Below are 25,755 nucleotides of genomic sequence, written 5' to 3' on the forward strand. Positions count from 1 at the left end.
AAAGGCAGATAGTAGATAGACAGAAAGACAGACAGGCAGATAATAGACAGACAAGCAGGCAGACTATAGACAGAAAGGCAGATAATAGATAGACAGAAAGACAGACAGGCAGATAATAGACAGACAAGCAGGCAGACTATAGACAGAAAGGCAGATAGTAGATAATAGACAGACAGACAGGCAGGCAGATAGTACATAGACAGAAAGACAAGCAGATAATAGACAGGCAGACAGACAGACAGACTGTAGATAGATAGATAGACAGGCAGGCAGTAGAACGATAGACAGGCAGGCAGGCAGATAGTAGAACGACAGACAGGCAGACAGGCAAATAGTAGATAGATAGACAGACAGATAGGCAGGCAGGCAGGCAGGCAGGCAGGCAGACAGACTGTAGACAGACAGACTGTAGATAGACAGATAAGCAGACAGGCAGATAGTAGATAAACAGACCGACAGGCAGATAGTAGATAGACAGAAAGACAGACAGGCAAACTATAGACAGACAGGCAGACTGTAGATAGACAGACAGGCTGGCAGACAGACAGGCAAACTGAGAGGCAGGCAGACAGAGAGACTGTAAATAGACAGACAGGCAGGCAGAGAGACAGACAGACAGACAGACAGACAGAAAGATAAACAAACAGGAAGATAGTAGATAGACAGAAAGACAGACAGGCAGATAATAAACAGACAGACAGGCAGGCAGGCAGGCAGGCAGACTATAGACAGAAAGGCAGATAGTAGATAGACAGACAGGCAGATAATAGACAGACAAGCAGGCAGACTATAGACAGAAAGGCAGATAATAGATAGACAGAAAGACAGACAGACAGGCAGATAATAGACTGACAAGCAGGCAGACTATAGACAGAAAGGCAGATAGTAGATAATAGACAGACAGACAGGCAGGCAGGCAGGCAGGCAGATAGTACATAGACAGAAAGACAAGCAGATAATAGACAGGCAGACAGACAGACAGACTGTAGATAGATAGACAGGCAAAAAGACTGTAGATAGACAGACAGACAGGCCGGCAGACTGTAGATAGATAGACAGGCAAAAAGACTGTAGATAGACAGACAGACTGGCCGGCAGACTGTAGATAGATAGACAGGCAAAAAGACTGTAGATAGACAGACAGACTGGCCGGCAGACTGTAGATAGATAGACAGGCAAAAAGACTGTAGATAGACAGACAGACAGGCCGGCAGACTGTAGCGTACAGACAGACAGAAAGACTGTAGATAGACAGAGAGACAGACAGGCAGGCAGGCAGGCAGACAGACGTGATGAACTACACACATTTCAGACCAGAATTCATTTGAGATAGATCTTATATAATTTGTGTGTATGTTAATTAAATATTAATACAATTTTCTATATTTACCACCATATTAATTACAGCAAAACAACAAGACAGATGTTTTTCTTATAAAAAAATCTATATCAATAAGAGACGAATGCAAACCCACCTGATGTGCAGCTGTGATCTTAGACATACTGTATTACGGACCTTCTTACATGAAACATCTAACACTATGAGACACCATGCCATTCAACAGCATTCATTTATACACACTTCAGCATATAGTATGCATGCACGCGCACACACACACACACACACACACACACACACACACACACACACACACACACACACACACACACACACACACACGAAAGATGTTTTCACAAAAACCTGAGAGAACAAATAATGACATTTCTCTCGTCTAACACATTATCATGACAAGTTTTGTGTGGTAGAAAGAGAGACCCAAGGCTGCCTCTATCATTGCCTCTTTAATTTCCTAAACTCAGGACACTGACTCAGGATGACAGCGTGAGAGACAGAACATGAAAATGTTTACTTAACAACACCACATTCTCTCTCTCCACTAGGTACAAAAGCTGTCGCTGGGACGGTATCTTTTTTATAAAGGTCCTAATACTTACCATTTATGTATACAGTTGGTACTAATATGTATCTTTGAGGTACTATTAAATATGCACTCTTTTGGTACTTTTTTTAGCTACAAATTTGTCGTTTTTGAAAAGGTACTGACCCAATGATTGCTTGTGTACCTTTATTTATCCCTCTCTTTCCTTGTCAGGTGCATCTGTTTTTCTCATTCCTCTAACTGATTCCATCGTGTGCGGTTAACTCTAAAACCGTGACCTGAACATGATATAACCACCTATGGTCCTGTTTACACCTGGTATCAGGATGTGGTCAATTGGATCATATGTGGATGACACTAAAGACAGGTGTAAACTGGGTGTTAAACATTTTTACCTCATCCAATACCTGAACACATATGTTCATAGTTGAAAGAACCCAGCATTTTTTGAACAGTTGAACCACCACAAGTGTCATCTTACACACTTCACACCTAATATTTTAAAATAACTGTGAACAACTGTATTTCATACAGTATTTAAGTCACAAAAACTGCTGATCCTTGGGAGATTTAAGGCCAAAAGGGTAGAGAGAAGAAAGGAAAAAGAGGACAAGAGAGAGAGAGTAAGAAAGAGAGAAGGGAAGGGAGAGAGTGAATGTTGCTAACAGACACAAGTAGTGAAGGGCATAGTGACTTTGAGAGTTAATTAAAAACACAAATATGGCATTCAGTAACTGTACATTAATGTAAGTAAATCTGAGCCGTACATTGATTGACAGATCAGGAGTTTGTGACAGACAATTACAATTCACATAAAAACTATAGTATATATGAATTTGTAAACACAAAAATAAGCATAATGTTCGATCAGGTGTTAAATCAGGTGTCAAAAATCATGTTAGTAAAAGATATTTGATAAATGACCATACAAATACATGGAAAGGCCTGGAAAAAAAACTTGCAATAAACTAATGTACACAAAGCTCAGTACGTAAAAACACTGCACTTCTCTGTAAATCTCTGTAAGTACATGACAATGAGAAAAATTATGTCCATTATTACTGAGAATGAGAACTGAGAACACCCCTCAAAGCGTCCAACGCCTCCTCACTTCTGAGCCAGGTTTATAACATTCAAATCCTGCAGCAACTAAGATTTAAGCAATTTCAACTTACTGAGATTTCCAATGACACTGCTGATAAAACAATAATAAATATAATGATTTTATCTCACCAGAATCTGATCAAAATTCAAAACAGTCTCAAAAGTGTTGATGGGTCCCTCTATCATGTTTATTTTTGCCCTCTGAGATCTTTCTTCTGCTGTGCATCTGTGTCCCTCTCTTTCCTTGTCCTTTTCACCTTCAGAAAATACTCAAATATTAGTAACTGTATCTGCTTTATAGGGGATGTCCTGTAGGTTAACACATAAGCAAACCACATTACCCACAATGCACCGGTCTTCATTTCGAGACCGTGTGGCTGACAGTGGGCTGTCAGCAGCTGTTAATTCACAGGACTGTTCCTAATCCTGTTTGGACTGACATCCACCGCAGGTATCTGGACGGCACCTAAACAAATTTTTTTATGTCTATACGTTAAATTAAACCTAAAAGAATGGTTTTGTAAATGTGACCATCACATTTATTAATGTTTGCTCTATACCCATAATCTTAAAGGAATAGTATACTAAAATATAAAAGTTTTCTTATAATTGACTCACCCTCATGCCATCCTAGATGAAAATAATTTCCTTTCTTCAGTTAAACACAAATAATAATGTTCTTTTAAAGGGATAGTTCGGCCAAAAACGATATTAAACCCATGATTTACTCACCCCCAAGCTGTCCGAGTTGCATATGTCCATCGTTTTTCAGACAAACACATTTTCGGATATTTTAGAAAATGTTTTAGATCTTTCAGTTGATTAAATGTAATGTTACGGGGTCCACAACCTTCAAGTCCAAAAAAAGTGTGTCCATCCTTCACAAAATAAATGCAAACGGCTCCAGGATGATAAACAAAGGTCTTCTGAGGGTAATCCGTGCTGTGTAGTTGTAGAAATATCCATATTTAAAACTTTATTAACGTAAATAACTACCTTCCGGTAGCACCGCCATCTGTATTCAGGAGAGAGTATTAGCGTAGTGTACGCACTTTTCTTAGTGACATACGACAAATTCGGAGGGCGGGGGCACAGAGCAGCAGCAGAGTAGCCCCCGTAGGCTGCGTAAGCTCTCATCCTGAATGCGGACACGACTAAGATGGCGGCACTACCGGAAGGTATTTATTTACATTAATAAATGTAAATATGGACATATGCAACTCGGACAGCTTGGGGGTGAGTAAATCATGGGTTTAATATCATTTTTGGCCGAACTATCCCTTTAAAATACGGTCATGTTATCTTATATAGGAGTTTTATGTATTTAAAATGTTTGTTTATTAAACATTTCATTAAATTTTAATGTTTTTTTCACAGTTTTTTATATATATTTTACTTCTTATTATCGAGAAATCTACAATTTTAACAAATTTTAACAAAGTACATAACAGTAAAGAATTATGCAATTTTTATTAATGGTATAAAGGGGAATCAATAATTATTAAATATTAAACAGTTATAAAGTGCTAAAAAAAGGCCCCACAACCTCAAGCAAAACTATATGATACGATATGATTTATACATTTATTTGGATTAAGATATTGAAGTGTAATCTGACCTCAAGAATGTGCTAATTTAAAAGCATGATTAAAACTTTATTTGCACTGTTCGTTTGGACACAGCACTTTTTTTTATCTCCTGCACACTTCCTCAACACTGAATCTCTGTCTCTGTTCATTGCTGTCAGTCATCAGTCAGACTCCCAGAGGTCTCTAAAGTGCTAAAGCAGAGGTCATCCACAGCTGCGTGACCTGGAAGTGAAATCACTTAACCGTAACCGTTAAAAACAACACGTAGTGCTGTTCGACATATGTCTAAGTAAACACTCATGTGAATCATTACACCCAATCATTCATACACCAACATAGACACACACATATAAAGCAGCTAAACGCCACCTCTGTCAACTCTTAGATTACGATATTGACCGAATGCTCTCGGCATGTATTATACGTTCATTAAATACTTTTGCTTCAAATACGCTTAAAGGGATACTTCACCGATTTAGCATTCAGCTTTGTATCTGTAGAAACCCGGCAGTATTACTGAATGACCATGTTTCCCTCCCTCATTTCCCCCTGAGAGGAGAGATATCTGCATTTTGGTTCTGCAAAAAAGTCCTCCGATGATGTAATATGACGATTTTTGCATCATCGGAGGACTTTTTTGCAGAACCAAAATGCAGATATCTCTCCTCTCAGGGGGAAATGATGGAGGGAAACATGGTCATTCAGTAATACTGCCGGGTTTCTACAGATACAAAGCTGAATGCTAAATCGGTGAAGTATCCCTTTAATCCCAGCCTCAGGCTTTTCAGAAATATGTTGGCAGAATCCATTAGGCGCCAATGCAATTTTTCACCAAAGTCCTCTAAGTACACAGATAAATAATTAAATTAACTATACAGTGGGTATACGTCAATGTGTAGCTTTTAGCTTTATTCAGAAAGAACAGTGAAGAGTGACTGGAGAGTTGTTTTACATGAGATTTTTGCATGTACCTTAAGGGTATTGCAACGTAAAGCCTATGTGTTAGTCGTGCGTAAGGTCTAAGGCGTAGGTTATCCGTAGCCTGTGCGTAGCTTTGCTTAACCTCGCCAAAATTGTAACAGCGCGTCAGTTTTACTCAGACCGCAAGCACTGTGATTGATCCACTAGAACCCCTCTTGTAAGGTTAAAAAAACGCGTCATAGGTATCTCTGTTTGCGATGGTGAGAACAAAGATGGGCCAAGTTGAAGAGTAATTTAACTGCACCAAAAGTCGCTGGCTATTTCTTCTATCTCTGCTGGCCTTCTCATAACATACACAACAAAATGCTCCTTCTTTGTCGTGTGGGGGTTAACTGGGCAAGCTGCTTCTTCATTGGTGGTTGAGCTGCTACTGTGGTTACGCGCATGAATACTGACTACCGGCGGCCTGCATGTATGTTTGTATGTCGACCCGGATGATGACGCAGAAGTATATATGAAAACCGTAGCGTAGCGTAGCGTACGCCACCGTGACTACGCCATAGTGAGTGCGGAGTGCAAGATTTCTGAAAAACGCTGTGGAAAAGAGATTCGGGCCGACCATCAAAACACACTTGTAGCCAATCATCAGTAAGGTGCGTGTCTACTAACCAACATCATTTCCTGGACTGCATATGTGTGGGGCAGGTATATCAAAGATGGTCCAGATTTTATTGGTGTGTTTGTTTCGGTGATTTCAAATGTCAACACTGGCTTTTAGAGATTATGAACCCTGCCCTTAAAGACAGTCAAATTTGTTAAATATCAATTAAATAACAAGTGACATTTGTGAAAATAAAGCATTTAAATTACTGACAAATAACAGCCTGTCAGATGCACTTGCATCCAAGCTCTTCAAATATACACTCTTAAAAATAAAGGTAGGGTTCCTTGTCACATCTCTTTTGGTTGAGTTCAAATCTCTATGAGCTCTGGAGTGAAATTTTCAGTTTTTTAATGCATATTCCTGTGACTTATCACCAGCAGTTGCTGTTTTGGCTGGTCTGACTTTCTCCATGGCTTTAGGCCATCAAATGCTGAGTCCACTCTTTGTGAATCTTCCCCACATTTTTGAATGGGGTTTGTTTCACAGTCCTCTCCAGGGTACAGTTATCCCTATTGCTTGCACACTTTTTTGTACCACATCTTTTCTTCCCCTTCGCCCGTTTATTGATGTGCTTGGACACAGAGCTCTGTGAGCAGCCAGCCTCTTTTGCAATAACCTTTTGTGTCCTGCCCTCCTTGTGCAAGGTGTCAATGGTCGTCTTTTGGACAACTGTCAAGTCAGCAGTCTTCCCCATGATTGTGTAGCCTATAGAACTAGACTGAGAGACCATTTAAAGGCCTTTGCAGGTGTTTTGAATTAATTGGCTGATTAGAGTGTGGCACCAGGTGTCTTTAAAATTGATCCTTTTCACAATATTCTAATTTTCTGAGATACTGACTTTGGGATTTTCCTTAGTTGTCAGTTATAATCAAAATTAAAAGAAATATAAATATCAGTTTGTGTGTAATGAATAAATATAATATACAAATTTCACATTTTGAATGGAATTGATGATATTCTAATTATATGACCAGCACCTGTACATGGTTCCATAAGACACCTTTAACATCAAAAGCTTTTTTGTAGTGGAGAAAGGTTCAATGGGGAACTAAAATGGTTCTTATATGGCATCGCTGTGAAAAACCTTTTGTAGCTTTTTTAAGAATGTGTGTTCATTAAACCATTTTCACAGTGCAGGCAAATCCTTATTCACACACTTGTACTACGGTTTCAGTCATGAGCGGATCCCCAGTATTAAAAAATATTCCTTAGTGAGCACAACATGATATACAGAGACAAACATTCACACTTTGAACATTCACATCTCTGACTAGATCCTTTTTCCATAGAAATCTCTTATAAAACAGATAGAAAGGGGACACGAGAAGCAGTAATACGTTTATATGTTCCATTCATCCATTCTGATTGTTCAATAGCTATGTTTTATTTAGTTAAGATAAAGCACAGCTATGACCACTGCACCCCAACAAATCTGTGTATCACTGTGCAGCACCCATAACATAACGTAAACATGTAAAACATCCTGTTGCTGTTCAGTCAGTCAGGAACTATTTTTTTCTGGCGGAAGGAAAAAATTTAGTGATTTTATTTCATGACAGTTGCGTTCATACATATTTTTGCAAGTTTACAAAGCATAAAGATACTCGAGGCTAGTGCTATATCGTCGTAGTAGAGCACGACCTCTCATCCCTTATTGCTTGCTTACTTTGAGAAGCACCTGGCCTTTGGCAATCTTCCCATACAATGCAATAGGAGAGGAAAATCAATGTTGAATTTAGGATGGCAAGAAGTCAAAGTTAGAAGACACCAGATGAAAAATGTGAGGTTGACACCTTTTCACCCCATTCACACACACATTTTCTGTATTCTTCTCTTTCAATTGACACCTGACCTTTTATTTTTCCTTCTGCCCAATCCATTTCTTTCAGCAATAATATAATCTTCTGGTCTTTCTGATAAACTGTACGGACGCAACTGGGACAAATAACACGTACTCCATCAGCTGAACGTATTTTGCTGACTCTCGGCCATATAGCGGCCACCAGCAGCCGAGCACGGCAGGCTGAGGTTAGGCGTATATTTAACCTGCATGCTCAGGTTTCCGCTAGCATATAGCAGCAGAGATGTGGAGTGTAAGCTGGCACAAAAATGCAAAACTTATAAAAAAAAAAAAATCGCAGCTTCATTACAGCTGACGGAAATGATGACGGTTGATCTCTTGAGATCAGCAAGTTTGTGACATTGCACATAATCCTCAAGGGCATTTCATTCTGAATCTTCAAAAATACTACACTTTCACTAAAGACTATTTAGATGTTGCATAAACTCATAGATACAAAATAACAAAGACTCTCTGCTTAGAAGGAAACGGAAAATCTGTGATCGTAAAATCACTGACATGCAATAAAGCAAGAAGGTGGAAAGCAGAGGCGCAGCGCAACCACGCACGCAAACACAATTTTCTCCACTGAAACCTAATAAAGGCGTTAAAGAGACACAAAATTTAAAATATTTGGAATAAGTTTGTCCTCGTTCAGCAGGGCATTGACACAGTTCTCAAGAGTCGTACTACAACACCCCTGCGTACCCCATGCGTGTCACCATCAAGAATAGTACGGAAAATCAATTAAAGGCTACTGAAGTTCAAGGCTTTGAGACCCAATGAGTCGTATTTTGGTCAGACAAGCGTTTCTAGGTTAGAACAGATGAGATTGACCAATGACACACCTCAGCAAGCCAGCCACAAACAGCCAGACAGTGAAACGCCTCAGAGTACGAGCACAAAACAACGGCTGAGAGAAATAGAGGCATATAAAGGCAGTGACTGACCAGGGTCTGCTGATATCTCAGAGCTTTCCTTTGCGACGCATCGGCAGCCATCGACACGCTCGCACTGAGCCAAAAATAAACACACACAGTGTCTCTCTCCCGTGTTGCAGCATATGAAACACATACACTCGCCGACTCTTACCCGTTTATTCAGTTACACACACCACCCCGCTAAAGCAGAGAGACACACACTTGTCTCATACGTTAGAGTACCCGCAACACACAGGCAAGCAAAGCGCTGACACTTGTGATTCTTCAATTAGATACACGGTGACATGCACACTAGCCCGCACCATCCGTCAACTCTTTCCAATGTGTTGGCCTACCTGTAATAGACTACAGGGCACCAACAACTCTTACACTCTTATATACAGGTAATGAGAGCACAAACATATCACATACATGAGGCAGCACTGAAAATAAATATTTTGCTTGTGTTTTTTCTCCACAAGTGGAGTTTTCGTTCCTTGCTTTGTTGTCTTGTTGCTGGGTTTTGTAAATTCTGTTAATATCGCTTCTTGTAATGGGCCGCAGCTGCAAAAAAACCTTGTCCACTTTACTTACATGAGACAAGTTAATAGAACAGTTTGTTGTAAAAAAAAAAGTCAAAATATTTTTTAAAGTTAATTTTATCATGTTGAATTAACTAATAAATTTGAGTTGGGACAATGTGAATGAGGTATGTTGTATTAGAACAAGACGGCTTAAATGTCAATTTTAAGAAGGAACCAAATAAATGATTTTATTTTATTACAAATTATTTTTTAAACTGCATGGATGGAATTTTTGTGGACTTTGGAAAGTACATTTGAAATAATTGTTATGAAATGAGTGTTATTTTATGCATATTTTAGTAAAGACATGTTACTATTTATTGTTCATTTGTGTTGTAAAAATTTTTCTGTTTTTTAGTCATTTAAAGTTTTTGTGATTACTGAATGCAACTTTTGTGATAGGGTTGTTGGATGACTGTATGATGTTTATTGCTACATGAAAGTTGCTCTGCTAATGGCAGTGCAGTGGCAAGCAATAATTGCTCTAAAAAGTTGGAAGTATAATCTGAAATTTATTAGTATTACACTGTAAAAAACATTTTTGGATCAACTTTAAAAAAAACTTTAATTTTTAACTTTTTTTAATTACATTTTCTCACTTTAAGTTAAAAATGTTTAAATATTTTACCTCATTTTAAAGGGCACCTGTTATACAAAATCCACTTTTTTACAAGGTGTAAGAACCAAAAGGTCAGCCCAGGATCAATCAAAATTCTTACAAAGGTGTTTGGACATAAATGTGTGTTGGCAGTGTGTGAACACAACAACCCTACAATGAAAAAAATCATTTTATACTTTTTAATCAGTATTAAACCAAAGCATTCTTGTTAAACATGCTGTTTTGATTCTTTAGCAATGTGATATCACACTGATAAATCCCCGCCCACAGCTGCTGACTGACAGTCTTGTATTATCATAGTTTCTGCCTTCAGTAATTTGGATGTTGTCTGCGGTTTTTCTGTGCTTTTTGCGATATCAGATCTATTTTAACAAAAGCATCTCTTTTGGTAATGGAGAGAAGAGCAATAGCTTATTTGGTTTTTAAAGTCGCCATAAAACTGAAGTATCAATTGCCTTATTTTGCCCGTGGTGACTTATATCCGAGTGAAACTGAAAATAAATAAGGCAGAGCTGGATTTGAATTTGTCCATCGAAATCTGATTGGATCATTTTCAGTTGGGTCGTGTTGAAGCAATCTTCTCCCGGACCCCGCCCACCTGTGATACCATATGACCGGAAGTAAAGAGAGATTGTTTTAATGGGAGGAAAGAAGATTTGTGTTTTTGATTAAAGATTATGAGGGCACATTATTGTTTTTTAAATAATAAAAATCACAGACATTAAAAGCAAAAAAACACAATATTGCAAAACAAATGAGTTTTTCATGTTATTTTCATGGCAACTTTAAAAGTAAAAACACAAAATGTTTTTGCTCCCACCCAAATAAGGGCATTATGGATATGCTATAATAAATGATACGTGGGGTACTTTGAGCTGAGACTTCACAGACACGTTCTGGTTTTTCAGTTTAAGGTGTTACGATTTGAAGTTTTTTTTTTTAAGTAGAGCAGCTCTTACTTTTTACAGTGTGAGTAGATTTTCTTAGGTTTATGTCTGAAATTTATCTGAAAAATCTGCAAAAGAAAAACATGCAAAAGAAACAATAAAGTAAATTTTTTTCATTGTTTACATAACTATTTGTAAATTCTATAGTTAAGTGGATTTTCTAAGCTTCTGCATGCAAAAATCTGCATGCAAAAACCTGCTAAAGAAAAATTAAGTCAAGTTTTTCAGATACTGTATTCATAATCCTTAACAATTTTTTAAAATCAAAATACCATAATTATTTCAGTTGGATACTACAGCAAAAATCTCAAAACTTAGTATAATGTAATGAAAAAGAGAACACAATCACAAATAAATAAATATACATTTATCTATAGTTAATTACTAAAGAAATAATTTTTACCAGAAACTGAAGGCCTTGATTGTGTAAATGGCTGGATATAAGCCTCTGTATATGTATATGTATATGTATATTTTAGTAAAAAATATGCCTACCATACTCATAAAAACCATCAGCTTTTCTACACATTCTGTAGCATTCATATTTTGTCCACTATGGGTTAAACCACTAAAGACATGTGGATACAGTAATACTTGAGTAAAAATACAAAGATGCAAAAGAGATAGACTAAAATAGATGCGTGTCCACGAGTGAATGTGTTTTGTGTTAAATGGATAATGCAGGAGCAGATCTGCTGGTCTTTTCTTAGCTGTGACACACTGCTAATCGCACCCCATCTCACATTAGCGACATCCACACTAGCGCTAACATGCTTCCTCGTCTATCCCCGGGCCAAACCCCTCCCAACTCGATTTCCGTTTTGCTTCCACCTCTTCTTGTTTTTGTTCCTTCTGGCCAGCATGGGTTTTTTTTCGGCAGGGCACCACCCCCCCGGGGGCGCCCCTGTAACATGAGCGAGGAGGCGTTCTGGAAGGAGGTAGAGTGGAGCAACGTGACTCAATACAACAGCATTTAAATCAGCGGCGAGGAAACCTAGATGCCCCAGTCTTAAAATACAACACATTCCTGCTGTGATTCAACCACAGCTCTGATTAACAGGCAGATAAATATGTGAAGTCTCTGCCAACTCTCTCTCCATCCTGCATGACTTCTGCTGCCTGAGATGTTTGCAGACATTTCCCCACAGGGAAGTCCAGAAAGAAACATCGCAGAACCAAAGCTGGGCTCATATGACAAATCTTACGGACTAACACAATCCCTCATGGCTTAGTGTAGAGTATATAGGCCCTGTATTGGATTGTGGAGGTGGTCGCTTTATATACCACAGCTAGGCCTGAAAAGTAATTGTTCACTCAGGACATCCTCGGAAAAAGAGCCTCAATGGGAAACTAAATAAAGCTTAGAGATAAATAAAGCGATTATGGCAATAATCAGTGACTTATATTTGTAACAAGCGAGTACTACAGCAGCCCCACAAGCTAACAGGCCGAGCGGGCAGGTGTTATGGGATCGGGGTGTAACGGCACAATGATAGTCGTTTGTGGAGCAACGGCAGGACAGAGAAACCCGAGCGCACAGATAAAAATGCATCACCACGGAAGCCGAGGACAACTCTGAAAAACAGAGAGGGAGAGAGACATCCAATACTAAACACCTCAATACTCAGATACAGAACATAACATTCAACTTTGTTATCCATGACACTTACACATCCAATTTCAACCAATCAGATAATACACACAAGCACACAACCCTCCACAGCTTCAAACAGATGCATAATAATATATCCAAATAAATACAGTTAAACAATAATACTTCAGCAGTTTGCATTTGCTCAGCTCGGCCTGAAGTGATTCTACACTGTAAAACAAAAAGGTTTTGTTTTATTTAAATTTAACAAATGAAGTTAAATAATTTCAACTTGTTTATAAGTTATGTAGTTGTTATAATAACTAAATAATATTTTTTTTTTAAAAACTTTTTTATTTGACTTGTATAACCAACAGTGGCAGCCGAAAATATTCAAAATATGTGTTCGGAGTGTCGTGTGTTGCTCCTCATGTCAAAATATGTTTTTGTTGCGTCATGCATGTGCATCATGCATCATGTCAAAATACGTGCCTGCTGCACACAAGTCAAAAGGGTTTATGATAAAAGAGAGACACTCAGGTTCACAAAATACTCGCAAGACACTAATTTAACACTAAACTCTGATTAAACGAAATAAAGCGAGTATCTGGTAAACATGAGCATCTCTTTTATCATAAACCGCTTTGAAGCGTCTGAGGCAGGCTCGTATTTTGACATCACGCGTGATGCACATAAGTTAACATGAAAGCCGAACAAATATTTTGAAATGACGAGCCACACACATGACAAGCTACATACATGTTGTGATGAGCTTCGCATCGTGCGCCCTCAAATAAGAAATCCCCGGCCGTCACTGAAAACCATTTTGATTACATTTGCCTGCAGCACTGCAGCATTTATTTATTTTTAAGCAAAAAAAAAAAAAAACATGGATAAGGTTTTTCCAATGTGTGTGAACTGTAGCTTTCAAATATCAGCTGGGTATAAAACTCGTTGTTGATCGAATTTTTTTATCTGAGGACATAGCTGAAAAACATTGTTGTGGCGTTTAACGGATGCTAACAAAGCGGTATATCTGAATGGCCTGAGGCCGGCATTAAGTAAAAGAATTTGATAAACGTATAATCATGCTAAGAGCATTCGGTTATCATCATCTTGTTTTTTGACAGAAGTGGCGTTTAGGGGCTTTTGCATTTGAGCTCCTTAAATACAAATCTATGGTATGGTATTACCAGCATTACCCTTATATCAGTTAAAAGAACTCCGGGTGATTCTCGCGAAATTAGACTTATGAGATGTTATGAAACATTTTGATAAAAAGTAAGAGTATCAAAATAAGAAGCATACAGTTGCAAACATCTCTTCACATACTATTTTGCACATGATTGCAAATTACATCATACAAACCAATTGTGGATGGGCATGATTAATCGACGATCGATAATTGATCGTTAAGAATTTAATCGATGACGTTAATTTGTTATTGATTAATCGAATACTTTTTTTATCTAATGCAGGTTGCGTTGCCTAGCGAAGCGTGTCTTGAAGCAATTAAATAAATTTCACTGTGTGGCAGCAATTCAACATTTTACCACCAGGGTGCAATATTTGACACCATACTTCGTTATCTGTGACCTTCCGTTTTGATTTAAAAAAAATAATCATGAAGAGGTCATGATTTTTTGGAACAAATGAAGTCTCTGTATAAGAATGCGGCTCGCAGCTGCAGGTTCCGCTGCTTTAGAGCACCGCATATTCAAGCGCATATATGTTCCGTTTGTCTAACTAAATGTAGTTTAACTGTTTGCCACAAGTTGATCTTGTAATAAAGGTCTCATGGAGGAAAACACACTGTCTTTTTGTATTCAACATTTTTGAATTATAAAAGTTAAATAATTATTTTTTATGATAAAATATGAATGATTAATCGATAGTCGATCGTTAATTCTCCCGACAATCGACAAAAAATTTAATCCAATGCCCATCCCTAGAGACAATAATAAGGAATATAAATGTGTCCAAGACCAATTTTCTCGTCCTCCACAACCATTTTTTAATTATTGTTTAAGCCCTCAAGGAACTAACAGTTTCTAAAAAAAATAGTTGTAAGGGACATAATTGACAGTGACACTCAAGATGGCTACCAGGTAAGCAGTTCTTATTTTTTCTCTCCAGATAAAAGTTGAAAGTTTGTTTGTCATAGTACCTAGACAACTTTTTAGTTCTCATTACCGAAACATGAGTTTGTAAATGCATAAATTTAATGTAGTAGCATGTTGCGGTAATGATCATTTTTGATAATCATCATCTAAACAATTTTAATAATTCTATTGGAAATATTTTCAAATCCTCTAAAAATAATGATTATAGTAATTTCAGACCTTAATCTTATATGTGCAAAAGAGCTTTTTAAAAATTCTGATGCTGGACACCTTCTAAATCTGGATTTCGTGAGAATCACCCAGTAGGAAATACTAGTGATACTTAAAAACACTGAACTAACAAATAACAAAAATATTCAGAAAAACACAAATTAATTTAAGTTTTTTGAACAGTATTTGTTTTTATTATACAGTATGGCAGCTTTTGCATTAGAAAAATACAAAATTGACAGTTTCTCTATAACCCATATAAGCACCTTCATAGCTGGTTAGTAGTACAGATAACTGTAAAGGCAGTGAATGACCTTTAATCCATTTAATATCACATTAAACAGGCACTCTTTTGGTAGTTAGGATGGGCGACCCTAAACCAAACACACTGTAGACCATATAGCTGAACTTGTTTCTCTGTGCATTTTAACACTTTCAGAGGGGAACTTATTTCCAAATTATTACCACAACAAGAACCTTTAGGACTCACATACTGTAGCTCTTCACTGGAAGAACACATACTGTATTCAAATCCATGTGAACAAAGCCTGAGAAATACACAGTCCATAAATACAGTTTCATGAATTCAGCTTCGCTTTACTGGTTTGGAGAACATATGCTGGTGTTCATATGCTCTCACTTGGAAAGACTTGCAGCAGTAAACAAATACCGCTCATAGAAACACAGTACAGTAATACTGTAGTGCTATAATTATACTATACATTACTCTGGTTTACATATTTTCTTTCCTTATTTGTGCCTTTAAAATAATAAAAATTCATCTTATCATGTTTAAATACTTCAAGAAATACCTTCTATGCCTCATTCTCATACTTAATGGTTGTCCTGAATAACATTCAATTCATGCCCATATTGTTCTTTCAAAGGAGATTAGTTATAATATCAAAATCAAGCACCCATTAAAACAACGTCTGATTAATAATGAATCAATTTGGGCTGCCAAAATGGTAAAAAAAACTATTTAATGTTGAGTGATATCATGTGTGAAATGTAGAAGAGAGTTGAAGAGATGCCAAACAGTGTCAAAAGGTCAAAGGCTATAACCTTTGATCTAAAACCTAATGCCAACTGGATAAGGAAGACGCATGCACCGAGGACAAACCATCTGCATGCCCATGAGAAATAATATGTGTGCAGACCAGGAAGACTGTCTGTGTGTGTCTAAATATTTGACCCTTTATGTGGCAACTGGTAAATGAGTAAATAACTCTCTACTGCCACCTAAAGGCGTTTAAAGACAAAGTCTCCATTAAAAAGTATTCATGGGCACACTGAATGTTTAAAGTGAAAAAATAAGTGCGAGGAAATATTGAAAAACAAAATGCTGCGTATATACAAGGCTTAACTACAAAATGTTTGAACATATACACTATATATACTCTTGAAATATATACATATTGAGTGTAAGCTGCATGAAATTCCTATGGGAAAAATATGGAACTGCAGTTGGAATGCAAATCTGGAAGTTTTTGGAATTGCACAAAAATTGTAGGATGTTAGTATGCAACATACATGTATTCACGTCAATCATAATAATTAATGATTCATAGCTTGGTCATTCATTTTCTGAAATATTAAGAAACAAAGAAAGAGCAAACAGTTTAAATCCAGGAGCCCTATTCAAATGTAACCGGTTACAGCTGCCATGGTGCATACAGAATAACTAAATACTAAAGTTGTGTCAAAGCTGCATTAAAGACACCAAACAGAAAGGCAACTGCTATCTGGTCAGGTCAAATCACTGACATCTTTTATAAGAGTTTAGGTACTGGCACATATATGCACATGTGAATATTTATGAAATATTTCATGTCTTAAAGCTGTTTGTGGATTTGCTTTAAACTGTAAAGGCTCTAAACACATGAAAATAAAAAAAACTGAGAACAACAGATAAAATCTAACTTTGCAGAAAAGTAAAAGCAATATTTTGGCTTATGAAGCATGAATTAAAACACTTTGGAATAAAAATGTTTCTCCCATTTTTTTTATAAACCCCATTAAATCTCCCATCTTAAAAATAAAATATGTTGTTTCACATACTTGGCATCTCTTTTTCCTTATAAATTTCATTGAGAGACAAACAGTGAGAGCGCTAGTGAAGGAATGAGTTTTTGAAGTGTGTGTGCATTATTATACTGAAAAGCTTTCTCTCAAACATTGTGAAACATTTGAAATCTGATTAGATTGACATCACTTTGTGTTTGTACGTGGCAGGTGATGGCTGTACAAGTGTGACCGTTGTGCATTATAATCAGTTGTATAGGTAGAAGTGATTTGTCCTTATGGACTGTGCATGTTAGTTGTTGGGGTACTTGGGGAAGAGGTAGAGGTCTTTACAAAGGGAGCTGGTGAACTCGGACATCTCTTTACAGCGGTGATGAGCTGAACCAGGTGCGTATCCCTCTCTGTCTTTAATCCGACCATTCACCTGCGGGACAAACAACATACATTTCAACTGTTGGATAAAAGTGAATCATTTACAATAAAATGATATCAGCCTATATATTTTAGGGATGCACGGATACCGATACTGGTATCGGCCTCGATATCACATTTTCTAAAGTACTCGTTAAAAGTCCCCCGATACCTGGAATCGATACCACGGTCTGAGAAATGTCTATGTTTGAGCGGCATGTAAGGGGTTAATGCCTCTTGTGTTGTCCAAAGAGGCAGAGTTTACAACAAACTGGAAAACTAGTCCTTTGTTGTTTTTTTTGTTAAATTATATGACTAAAGCTGTTACCTGTAAATTTAAATCATGTTTTTATTAAGTACTCGGTATCGGTATCGGCAAGTACTGAAATGCAAGTACTCATACTCGTACTGCAAAAAAGTGGTATCGGTGCATCCCTAATATATTTAATGGTGTTGTACAATTGCTCAGTCACAGCATTTTAACTACTTGATTTTAAAAAAAACTACCTGCACGAGTATGTCAGACATGTGTGTGTCATTGGCTCTTTGTCTGATAGCGGTGTTCAGCTCCTGAATGAACCAGGACCCTTTCTTGGTGTTTCTCATTGCAGCGGTGCCTAAAACACACAGACATAGACATTAGCAATCTTGTGAGTAAAGTACGATGAGCTGAATCATAAAATCCTTCAGATGAAAATCCATCAACGTGTACACACTGAAACCTTTGAGGGTGGCATAGCCGCAGATCATATCGGATCTCTGGGGCAGTTTGACTCTCAGTCTCTGTCTGTCCTTCTCCTCCCTCTCTTTATTATTTCTCTCCTCCTCTCTCCCAGCATCCCTCTGTTCACATCCAGGTGACTGAGTCCTCTCCCCACCATCCTGCTGGTCCACACCATTGTCCATCTCCTCTGAAAAGATAAAGATACACGTATTAGCCAGCTGCATACAGAGACATAAAATAATTGTATTTTACCTCTCTTACCTCCTCGACAGGCCTGAATGAAGAACATCTTTGGCTTATTCTGAAGCTGAGGGCAGCGGGCGTTATCAAAGACCTCAAACACCCAGTCCAACTGACAGACAGAGACATAAAGTTTAAACTCTCACAGAAATGATCAGTGCTACAGAATGAATTCAATAAACATCAAGTACCATCAGCAGCTCTCCATCAGTGCCGTAGATGGATCCTTCAACACCGTGAGACAGCAGGCAGACGACACAGGAGTCGTACGCCGAGTGCTCCGGACGCTGGGCGAACTGCTCTATGCACAATCGCATTGCCTGAGAAATACAAACACACATTTTTTATAAATACTTTTGCTTATTGACACACAAGTAAAACACTCCGATATATCTAACTCACTTCTGCTGTGAGATCTTTGTGCAGATTGACAGTAAAGTCCAGCTCAGAAAAAAGCCTCCTCAAAAGCTCCTCATCCACCTCTCCTCCCCTGCGGACATCCAGATCCGTTCTTGCGGGGTCAAATCTCACGTTGCTCAGCACCAAAGCCAAACCTCGTGGTTTGGAGCACATTGGGTAGGCCTGGGAAAACAGAAGATATTTGCATAGAGGTTTCTCACTCTTATGTGCTAACATAGCAGAAAATATATGCAAATATTGTGTGTGAGCATTCAAATGAAAGAGTGATTCAAAGAGGCTCTGTGTGCTTGTACCTGTAATCTGTGGGAATCATAGAAGTCGTGAGTGCAAGGGAGTACGGCTGTGGTCACGGGGCAGTCGGCGTCCAGAGACATTTCCATAGACTCTGAAACACAAAATCAACCATATTTGCAATGCTTTCAAAAAGTTTATTCTTCTTTTTAATGTTATTATTTATAAAAAACTATTTCTATAGCGAGTCTATAAACAAATAACAGCATAAAAATATGCTCACCATGATGTCGGGCTCTTTTTGCATGTATCCCACATTCTGGGGTTGGGAAACCAAGGGAAGCCTCTGAACATCTTTTCTATTAAGAAAAATAAAAACACAAAATGATCGCAGTGCATTTTTTGCAGGCCTGCGTGTGCAATGTACAACTGAAAGCTGTAGTGTGTTTGTCTTCCATTGTTCAAGGGGAAAGGAGAGTCACTACTTGTCTGTTTGGTTTTTGTATAAAAGAATCACTGCAGTTTGGGTGTGGTGCACTGGTGCATTATATTGGACGTAACAGCTTTCTAACTTCCCCTTTAGTCCCTCATCCTCCCTCATTTCACAGGCTCTGCTCTGTCCCATATGGTCATAAGACCCATCCCTGACCTGAATCATCCTATCGCTTGTTAACTAGATGACCCATTTTTATTAGTTTATTACCTCTTCTCTATTATGTTTATTCCTTGCAGTCTGTGTATAGGCTGACCAGACCTACATTTATTGCAAATCCTCTGTATAAGTGGGTATGCATCAATAACTCTTTCCACAGTGGTTCCTTTGCCTTAATTAGATGTTGAAAGAGAATTCACTGTCCATTACAGAATGATTCCTGCAGCTATAAGTACTTAAAGAAACCTGTCAGGTCAGTGTAACTGGGTGTGATCCTGACTGAAGTGAAGGTGCTAACTCACCTGTTTTTCCATGAATCCCATGAGCATGTTACTGAGGTGTTGTTGCTCTGTCTCGGTAAGAGCTGCACAGAAGCTGCTAAATGCACGAGGACCACGTTTGGGCAAAAGAGACAACAGATGACTACTCTTGGCCTGAGATGTCGGCTTAGCCTGAAAAAAAACAAGTAAAAGTGTGAGATTTACGCATTATATAATTGTATTAATTGCAACATTCACAACTAAACCCATGAGATACTTTATAAAAAATGTCTGAAAACTCTTAATTGTTGCCTTCTGCAGCTGCATTCCAAGGCAGTAAAGCTGAAAGTATACTAGGGCCGTCCGCGTTTGCGCGCTGTGCGCATGACGTCATTTTCATCATCAGAAGGGTCCGTGCGGACCGTCCGCGTGCAGCCCAGAATTTGAGACCGCGCGAAAAGTGCACGTACAGTCCACGTACAACAGCGCATGCGCGTGAAAATATTTAGACAGGACACTCCACTACAAACAATTATACAAAGGAAATAGAAAGCACACATGATCATTTTTCTTCTTTAAATTTTCCTTCTTCCAAGAACAGAAAGGTGTGGGGCATAATTCTTTGAATAAAAAATAATTTGTATTACGTATAGTGTCGAACGCGGCCATCCGCGTGAAGCCGCCGGGAATATACTTGGAAAGCCGTCCACGTCCGGCTTGGCAGTTTTTTTAATAAATATATAATTTCTATATATATTGTGGTATACATCGATCAGCCATAACATTATGACCACCTGCCTAATATTGTGTGAGTGCCCCTTTTTCCACCAAAACAGCCATGACCCATTGAGGCATGGACTCCACTAGACCTTCCTCTCAGAACCAGCATTCACTTTTTCTGCAATTTTAGACACAGTAGCTCATCTGTTGGATCGGACCAAGTAATTTTCCTCAAAGTTGATGTGTTAGAAGCAGAAAAAATGATCTGAGTGACCTGGACAAGGGCCAAATTACAATGGCTAGACGACTAGGTCAGTGCATCTCCAAAACTGCAGCTCTTTTGGGGTGTTCCCAGTCTGCAGTGGTCAGTACCTATCAAAATGATCCAAGAAAGGAAAAGAGGTGTACCGGCGACAGGGTCATGGGCGGCCAAGACCTACTGATGCACGTGGGGAGCGAAGGCAGGCCCGTGTGGTTCGATCCAACAGGTAGGTGGTCATACTGTTATGGCTGATCGGTGTATATTATAGGTTACACTTTACTTTAAGGTGTGACTGTTACAGTGTAATAATACAATAATGTATAATAATGTCTCGCTCACTACTGTATAATAATACAAAATGTACTTACTATAAGGTTAGGTTAGAGTTAAGCCTGGAGTATAGTGTGTTTTTTTAGACGTATGTGAATGTACACGCACGTTCGAAAGCACAGACTTCCAAAGTATAGTTTATTTGACACGTACGTGTACATCAACAAAATGCAAAATGCAATGCATCTCCTGGGCCACATACTACATTTTCCTGTAGGGCGCGTGCACTTCCATGTACGTACAATGTACGCAAGCCAGGTTTCAAAAATTGGTTTCTGATGCCGAAAATTGCGTCATGCACACTGTAAACACTGTACAGGTAAAACATGAAATACACTTTGATTAGTTGCATGCAATCATGCAATTAATTTTTTTTTATTTTGTGTACAGTGAGGAAAATAAGTATTTGAACACCCTGCTATTTTGCAAGTTCCCCCACTTAGAAATCATGGAGGGGTCTGAAATTGTCATCGTAGGTGCATGTCCACAGTGAGAGACATAATCAAAAAATAAAAATAAATTACAATGTATGATTTTTTAACCATTTATTTGTATGATACAGCTGCAAATAAGTATTTGAACACCTGTCTATCAGCTAGAATTCTGAACCTCAAAGACACTAAGCTGTCATGGTTTGAAATCATGCATGGCACGGAAGGTTCCCCTGCTTAAACCAGCACATATCCAGGCCCGTCTTAAGTTTGACAATGACCATTTGGATGATCCAGAGTATTCTCCTAAACCCAATGGAGAATCTTTGGAGGGAGCTCAAACTCTGTGTTTCTCAGCAACAGGCCAGAAACCTGACTGATCTAGAAAAGAGCTGTGTGGAGGAGTGTGTGCAAACCTGGTGAAAAACTACAGGAAACGTTTGACCTCTGTAATTGCAAACAAAGGCTACTGTACCAAATATCAACATTGATTTTCTCAGGTGTTCAAATACTTATTTGCAGCTGTATCATACAAATAAATAGTTAAAAAATCATACATTGTAATTTATTTTTATTTTTTTGATTATGTCTCTGACAGTGGACGTGCACCTATGATGACAATTTCAGACCCCTCCATCATTTCTAAGTGGGAGAACTTGCCAAATAGCAAAACGCTCTGATTTTGTACAAAGCTCATTGATCTGAAAAGCGCGGTGTCCCTAATTGACCAGCTTACCAGTACGTTGTGATTGGAGTCATCGTTTACTTTGGGGTTTGTTCCTTTTGTATATCGATAACATGTACTAATACACACTTACACACCAAAGGAAATGTAAAAATGTGAATCGAATAATTGGCGCCCTTTACAGTGGCATGCACGATATCTGAAAAACGTTTTGGAAAAGAGAGTCGGGCCGACTACCAAAACATACTTGTAGCCAATCAACAGTAAGGGGCGTGTCTACTAACGGTTCAAGTTCAAAAAGTTTTGCTACGGTTTACGGGTTGAACGAGATGTTTACTGTAAACGCTGTGCACTGCTGTGCAACAGGGTTTAAAGGCAGGATAGGCTGTGTTTAAACAGTCGGGAAAGGTCTACAGACACTCGATTTTTATACTCTCTTTTTCAAAGTACTTACATTTTAATTATGTATTGGTATATAAAGACAGTTTAAACAAATGTGTAAAAAAGTTTTTTTTAGATAATTCCTGCCTATCCTGCCTTAAAGGACAAGTTCGGTATTTTACACTTAAAGCCCTGTTTTCAGATTGTTTATGATGAAATAGAACGGTTTTGACTGAAATTTCGACATATGCGGCTGCCCTGAGAATTTTGGGGGGTTTGTGTTTCACCTCCCACCTTCACAATGGGTTTAATGGTGCACTGGAACAATCCTTCCTAAAATGCATTAAACTTTCGTTTACAAAGACGTGAAACTCACCGAGTGGTCAGGGGTGTTCACTGGTATGCTCACACAAAAATCGCTCTTGCGTCATCACAACAGGGTGTTCAATGCATCACTGTTTCTGTTTAATAAACATTTTGCAAGGTTTTGTGCGGGCTGAATGCAGCCCTGGATTGCGTATGTGTGGGGCAGGTCAAGGGGCCAAAATTAACACCCGCCAGACGCCAAATGCGGGTAGATTTTCCGTTTGGCGACTAAATTCAAAAGGCTACCTGATTTTCATACCAAAATATTAATGCAATATAATGTGTTTGCCAGTAACTAATCTGGGGACGAGGTGAGCTAGCCACAGAAAGTCTCTACGCTCCAAGTCTCGCACTAGAGACGGTCTGTTGCTAGCTAGTACTGCAGGTAACTTGCGGTCTGCAGCTATCTGCTACATATCAGCTGTTATGTGGCGACATTTACCGGGAGTGAGCCAACCTTTGAAACAAAAACTCACAGACAAAAAGGGGGATGAGTTAAATAAAACAAGAAAGTTTTGTGAGAAATGGAGGGATGGAAATAATAAAGTTTCAAGATGCTGGCTACAATATGATTCTGACGCTGTCGTGATGAGTTGTTTGGTGTGTCACCAGACCAGTATGCTTAAAGGAACAGTATGTAAGAAATTTATATCAATTAATCATAAAATGGTCCTGATATGTCACTAGACATTTAGAAATCATTTTCATTTCAAATACTTATATCACTGACAACAGTGGTCTGGCCAGGATATTGTCATTTAAAAAGTGGAGTTGCAGCCCTCAACTGATGTTTATGTTGTCATTTTGTGTATTGGCCACTAGTTGGGTGATTGCAGTACCAGTTTTAGCCACAAGTTTTGTTATTGCAATACCAGTTTTAGCCACAATCCTACATACTGTTCCTTTAAGATCAAAACAGAAACCACTAATTTGTCATCGGAAAAAAAAAACGATGAAACTTGAGAACATTTGTGACCATGAATACAGCAAATGAAATTAATGTACATGTGACAAAAAGGCTGTTTATTATTCTGGCCAGTAAAAAATATGCTTGGCTGGTGGATTTTTTCATCTACCAGTCCCCATGGCAGGTGAGCCAAAAAGTTAATTTCGGACCCTGGGCGGGTCTATCAAAAGAAGGTCCAGATTCTATTGGTGTAGGGGCGTGTCTGTTTAGGTGATTTCAAATATCAACATTGGCTTTCAGAGATCATGGACCCTTTAAGGTCTAATAGATAATCATTGAATTATTACATACCATAATGCTTTCAGCCATGTTGTCTGTCAGAACTTCATCTCGTTGTAGACACTGAACCAGCAGCTCATCCACCACCATCTGTTTACAGAGCGTGACCGAGTTCCTCCTGATGGCCAGTTTCTCCCACTCTTTCATACCACAATCTCCCAACATGATGTATCTTTGAGTTTGCATGCAGGATCAAGATGAAAGTAAATAAATGGCAGCCATATTAGTTCCCAAACACACACATATTAGATGCACATAATTTATCCAAAACATTGATAAATGATAATTACCAATTGTAACAGTTACAACAAGCATTACGACATTTAAATAACTATTTTATTAGTTTTTAAATTATTACTACTAAACTACTAATTTCCACATTCCACACAATTTCCTCAAAAAAATCCTTGTACACAGGTGAGGGGGTTTAAGTAACCTGCATGCTGTCACAACAATGCGTGCTGCTGCTAATGTAAAGTTATAAATTTTACATGGTTTACATTACCTGTTGTCTTATAGTCCTTCGCCGAGTGATGATGACAGTAAATGGCACTATTAAGATGACTTGATGAGGGTGATCTAAATTCAAATCGATTGTTACCAGCTCGCGCTGCTGTTAGCTTAGCATGCTAATCACAACAATAGAGACACCTGTCAATAGTACACACTTACGAAACTAAATTAACGATTCAAAGCAATGCCGCTGCTAAACTGTAGTTTATACCGACTTTTCGCTCCTTTTCGACGCTACTTGTCTAGTTCACGACCGTGAGATGAGAAAAAAAAACGAATATCGAGCTACATCCTACAACTGTCATGTGCTGGTTGTCCGTTTGTTATCATCGCCGACTTTGTCATGTTCAAAAATATTTTCTTCTTTGTCTTTTGTTATCGTTGTTTATGTTACACGCGGAGCGACAGAACAGAAGTTGAGCATAAATATGGAAGAAAATATTATTAATAATTGAAAGTACAAGGAGTCTCTGGTCTCTCTGTACAAACTTCCGCGGGCGATGATGAAGTACTGCAGCCAATGAACATACGCGTAAAGATGATTGACGTGATGAAGAACCTATCACAACGCTGTCCGCCCACAAACAAGGCATATCTATTTTTCATCCAACTTATTTGAAATTTGAAACTTGTACCACACGTTATTGTTTATACTTAAGAGTATTCAAAATTAAACATTCGCTTAAGATTAATTTCTGTTAACTATAGGCTTTATATTACTAAAGTTTGCATTTTAATCCATTAAAATTTTATACATTGCTGCATCTCCAATATAGACAAAGCACAATGTTAGCTGGTCTCTAAATTTAGCTCATAATTTAATATAAAAGATGAATATAACTCTC

At 38.2% G+C, this 25,755-nt stretch overlaps 2 protein-coding genes across 3 annotated transcripts in view; both read right to left on the minus strand.

The window, feature by feature from the left end:
- The window catches only part of clcn1b (chloride channel, voltage-sensitive 1b), a 30,592-nt gene extending 27,369 nt beyond the window's left edge, over window positions 1–3,223 (minus strand). The window contains 1 exon segment of the mRNA XM_073811652.1: window positions 3,135–3,223. Coding sequence (XP_073667753.1) covers window positions 3,135–3,191 — 57 coding nt within the window. The 5' untranslated portion in view covers window positions 3,192–3,223.
- Window positions 3,224–15,184: 11,961 nt separating this feature from the next.
- On the minus strand, window positions 15,185–25,663 carry casp2 (caspase 2, apoptosis-related cysteine peptidase). Of its 2 annotated transcripts, none has more exons than XM_065270070.2 (11): window positions 24,903–25,663; window positions 24,410–24,569; window positions 20,019–20,168; window positions 19,348–19,423; window positions 19,127–19,218; window positions 18,816–18,995; window positions 18,605–18,733; window positions 18,435–18,525; window positions 18,166–18,360; window positions 17,957–18,066; window positions 15,185–17,462 (listed from the first exon to the last, which is right to left on the minus strand). In XM_065270070.2, exons 2-11 carry the CDS (start codon window positions 24,560–24,562, stop codon window positions 17,331–17,333), a joined length of 1,308 nt encoding a protein of 435 aa, XP_065126142.1. In that variant the 5' UTR covers window positions 24,563–24,569; window positions 24,903–25,663; the 3' UTR covers window positions 15,185–17,330. The 2 variants fall into 2 exon arrangements, with proteins under 2 accessions (XP_065126142.1, XP_065126143.1); XM_065270071.2 differs by having other exon boundaries at window positions 18,172–18,360; window positions 24,903–25,660.
- Window positions 25,664–25,755: the final 92 nt, after the last annotated feature.

The sequence above is a fragment of the Paramisgurnus dabryanus genome, chromosome 13 (genome assembly GCF_030506205.2).
Source record: "Paramisgurnus dabryanus chromosome 13, PD_genome_1.1, whole genome shotgun sequence".
NCBI classification, from domain to species: domain Eukaryota; kingdom Metazoa; phylum Chordata; class Actinopteri; order Cypriniformes; family Cobitidae; genus Paramisgurnus; species Paramisgurnus dabryanus.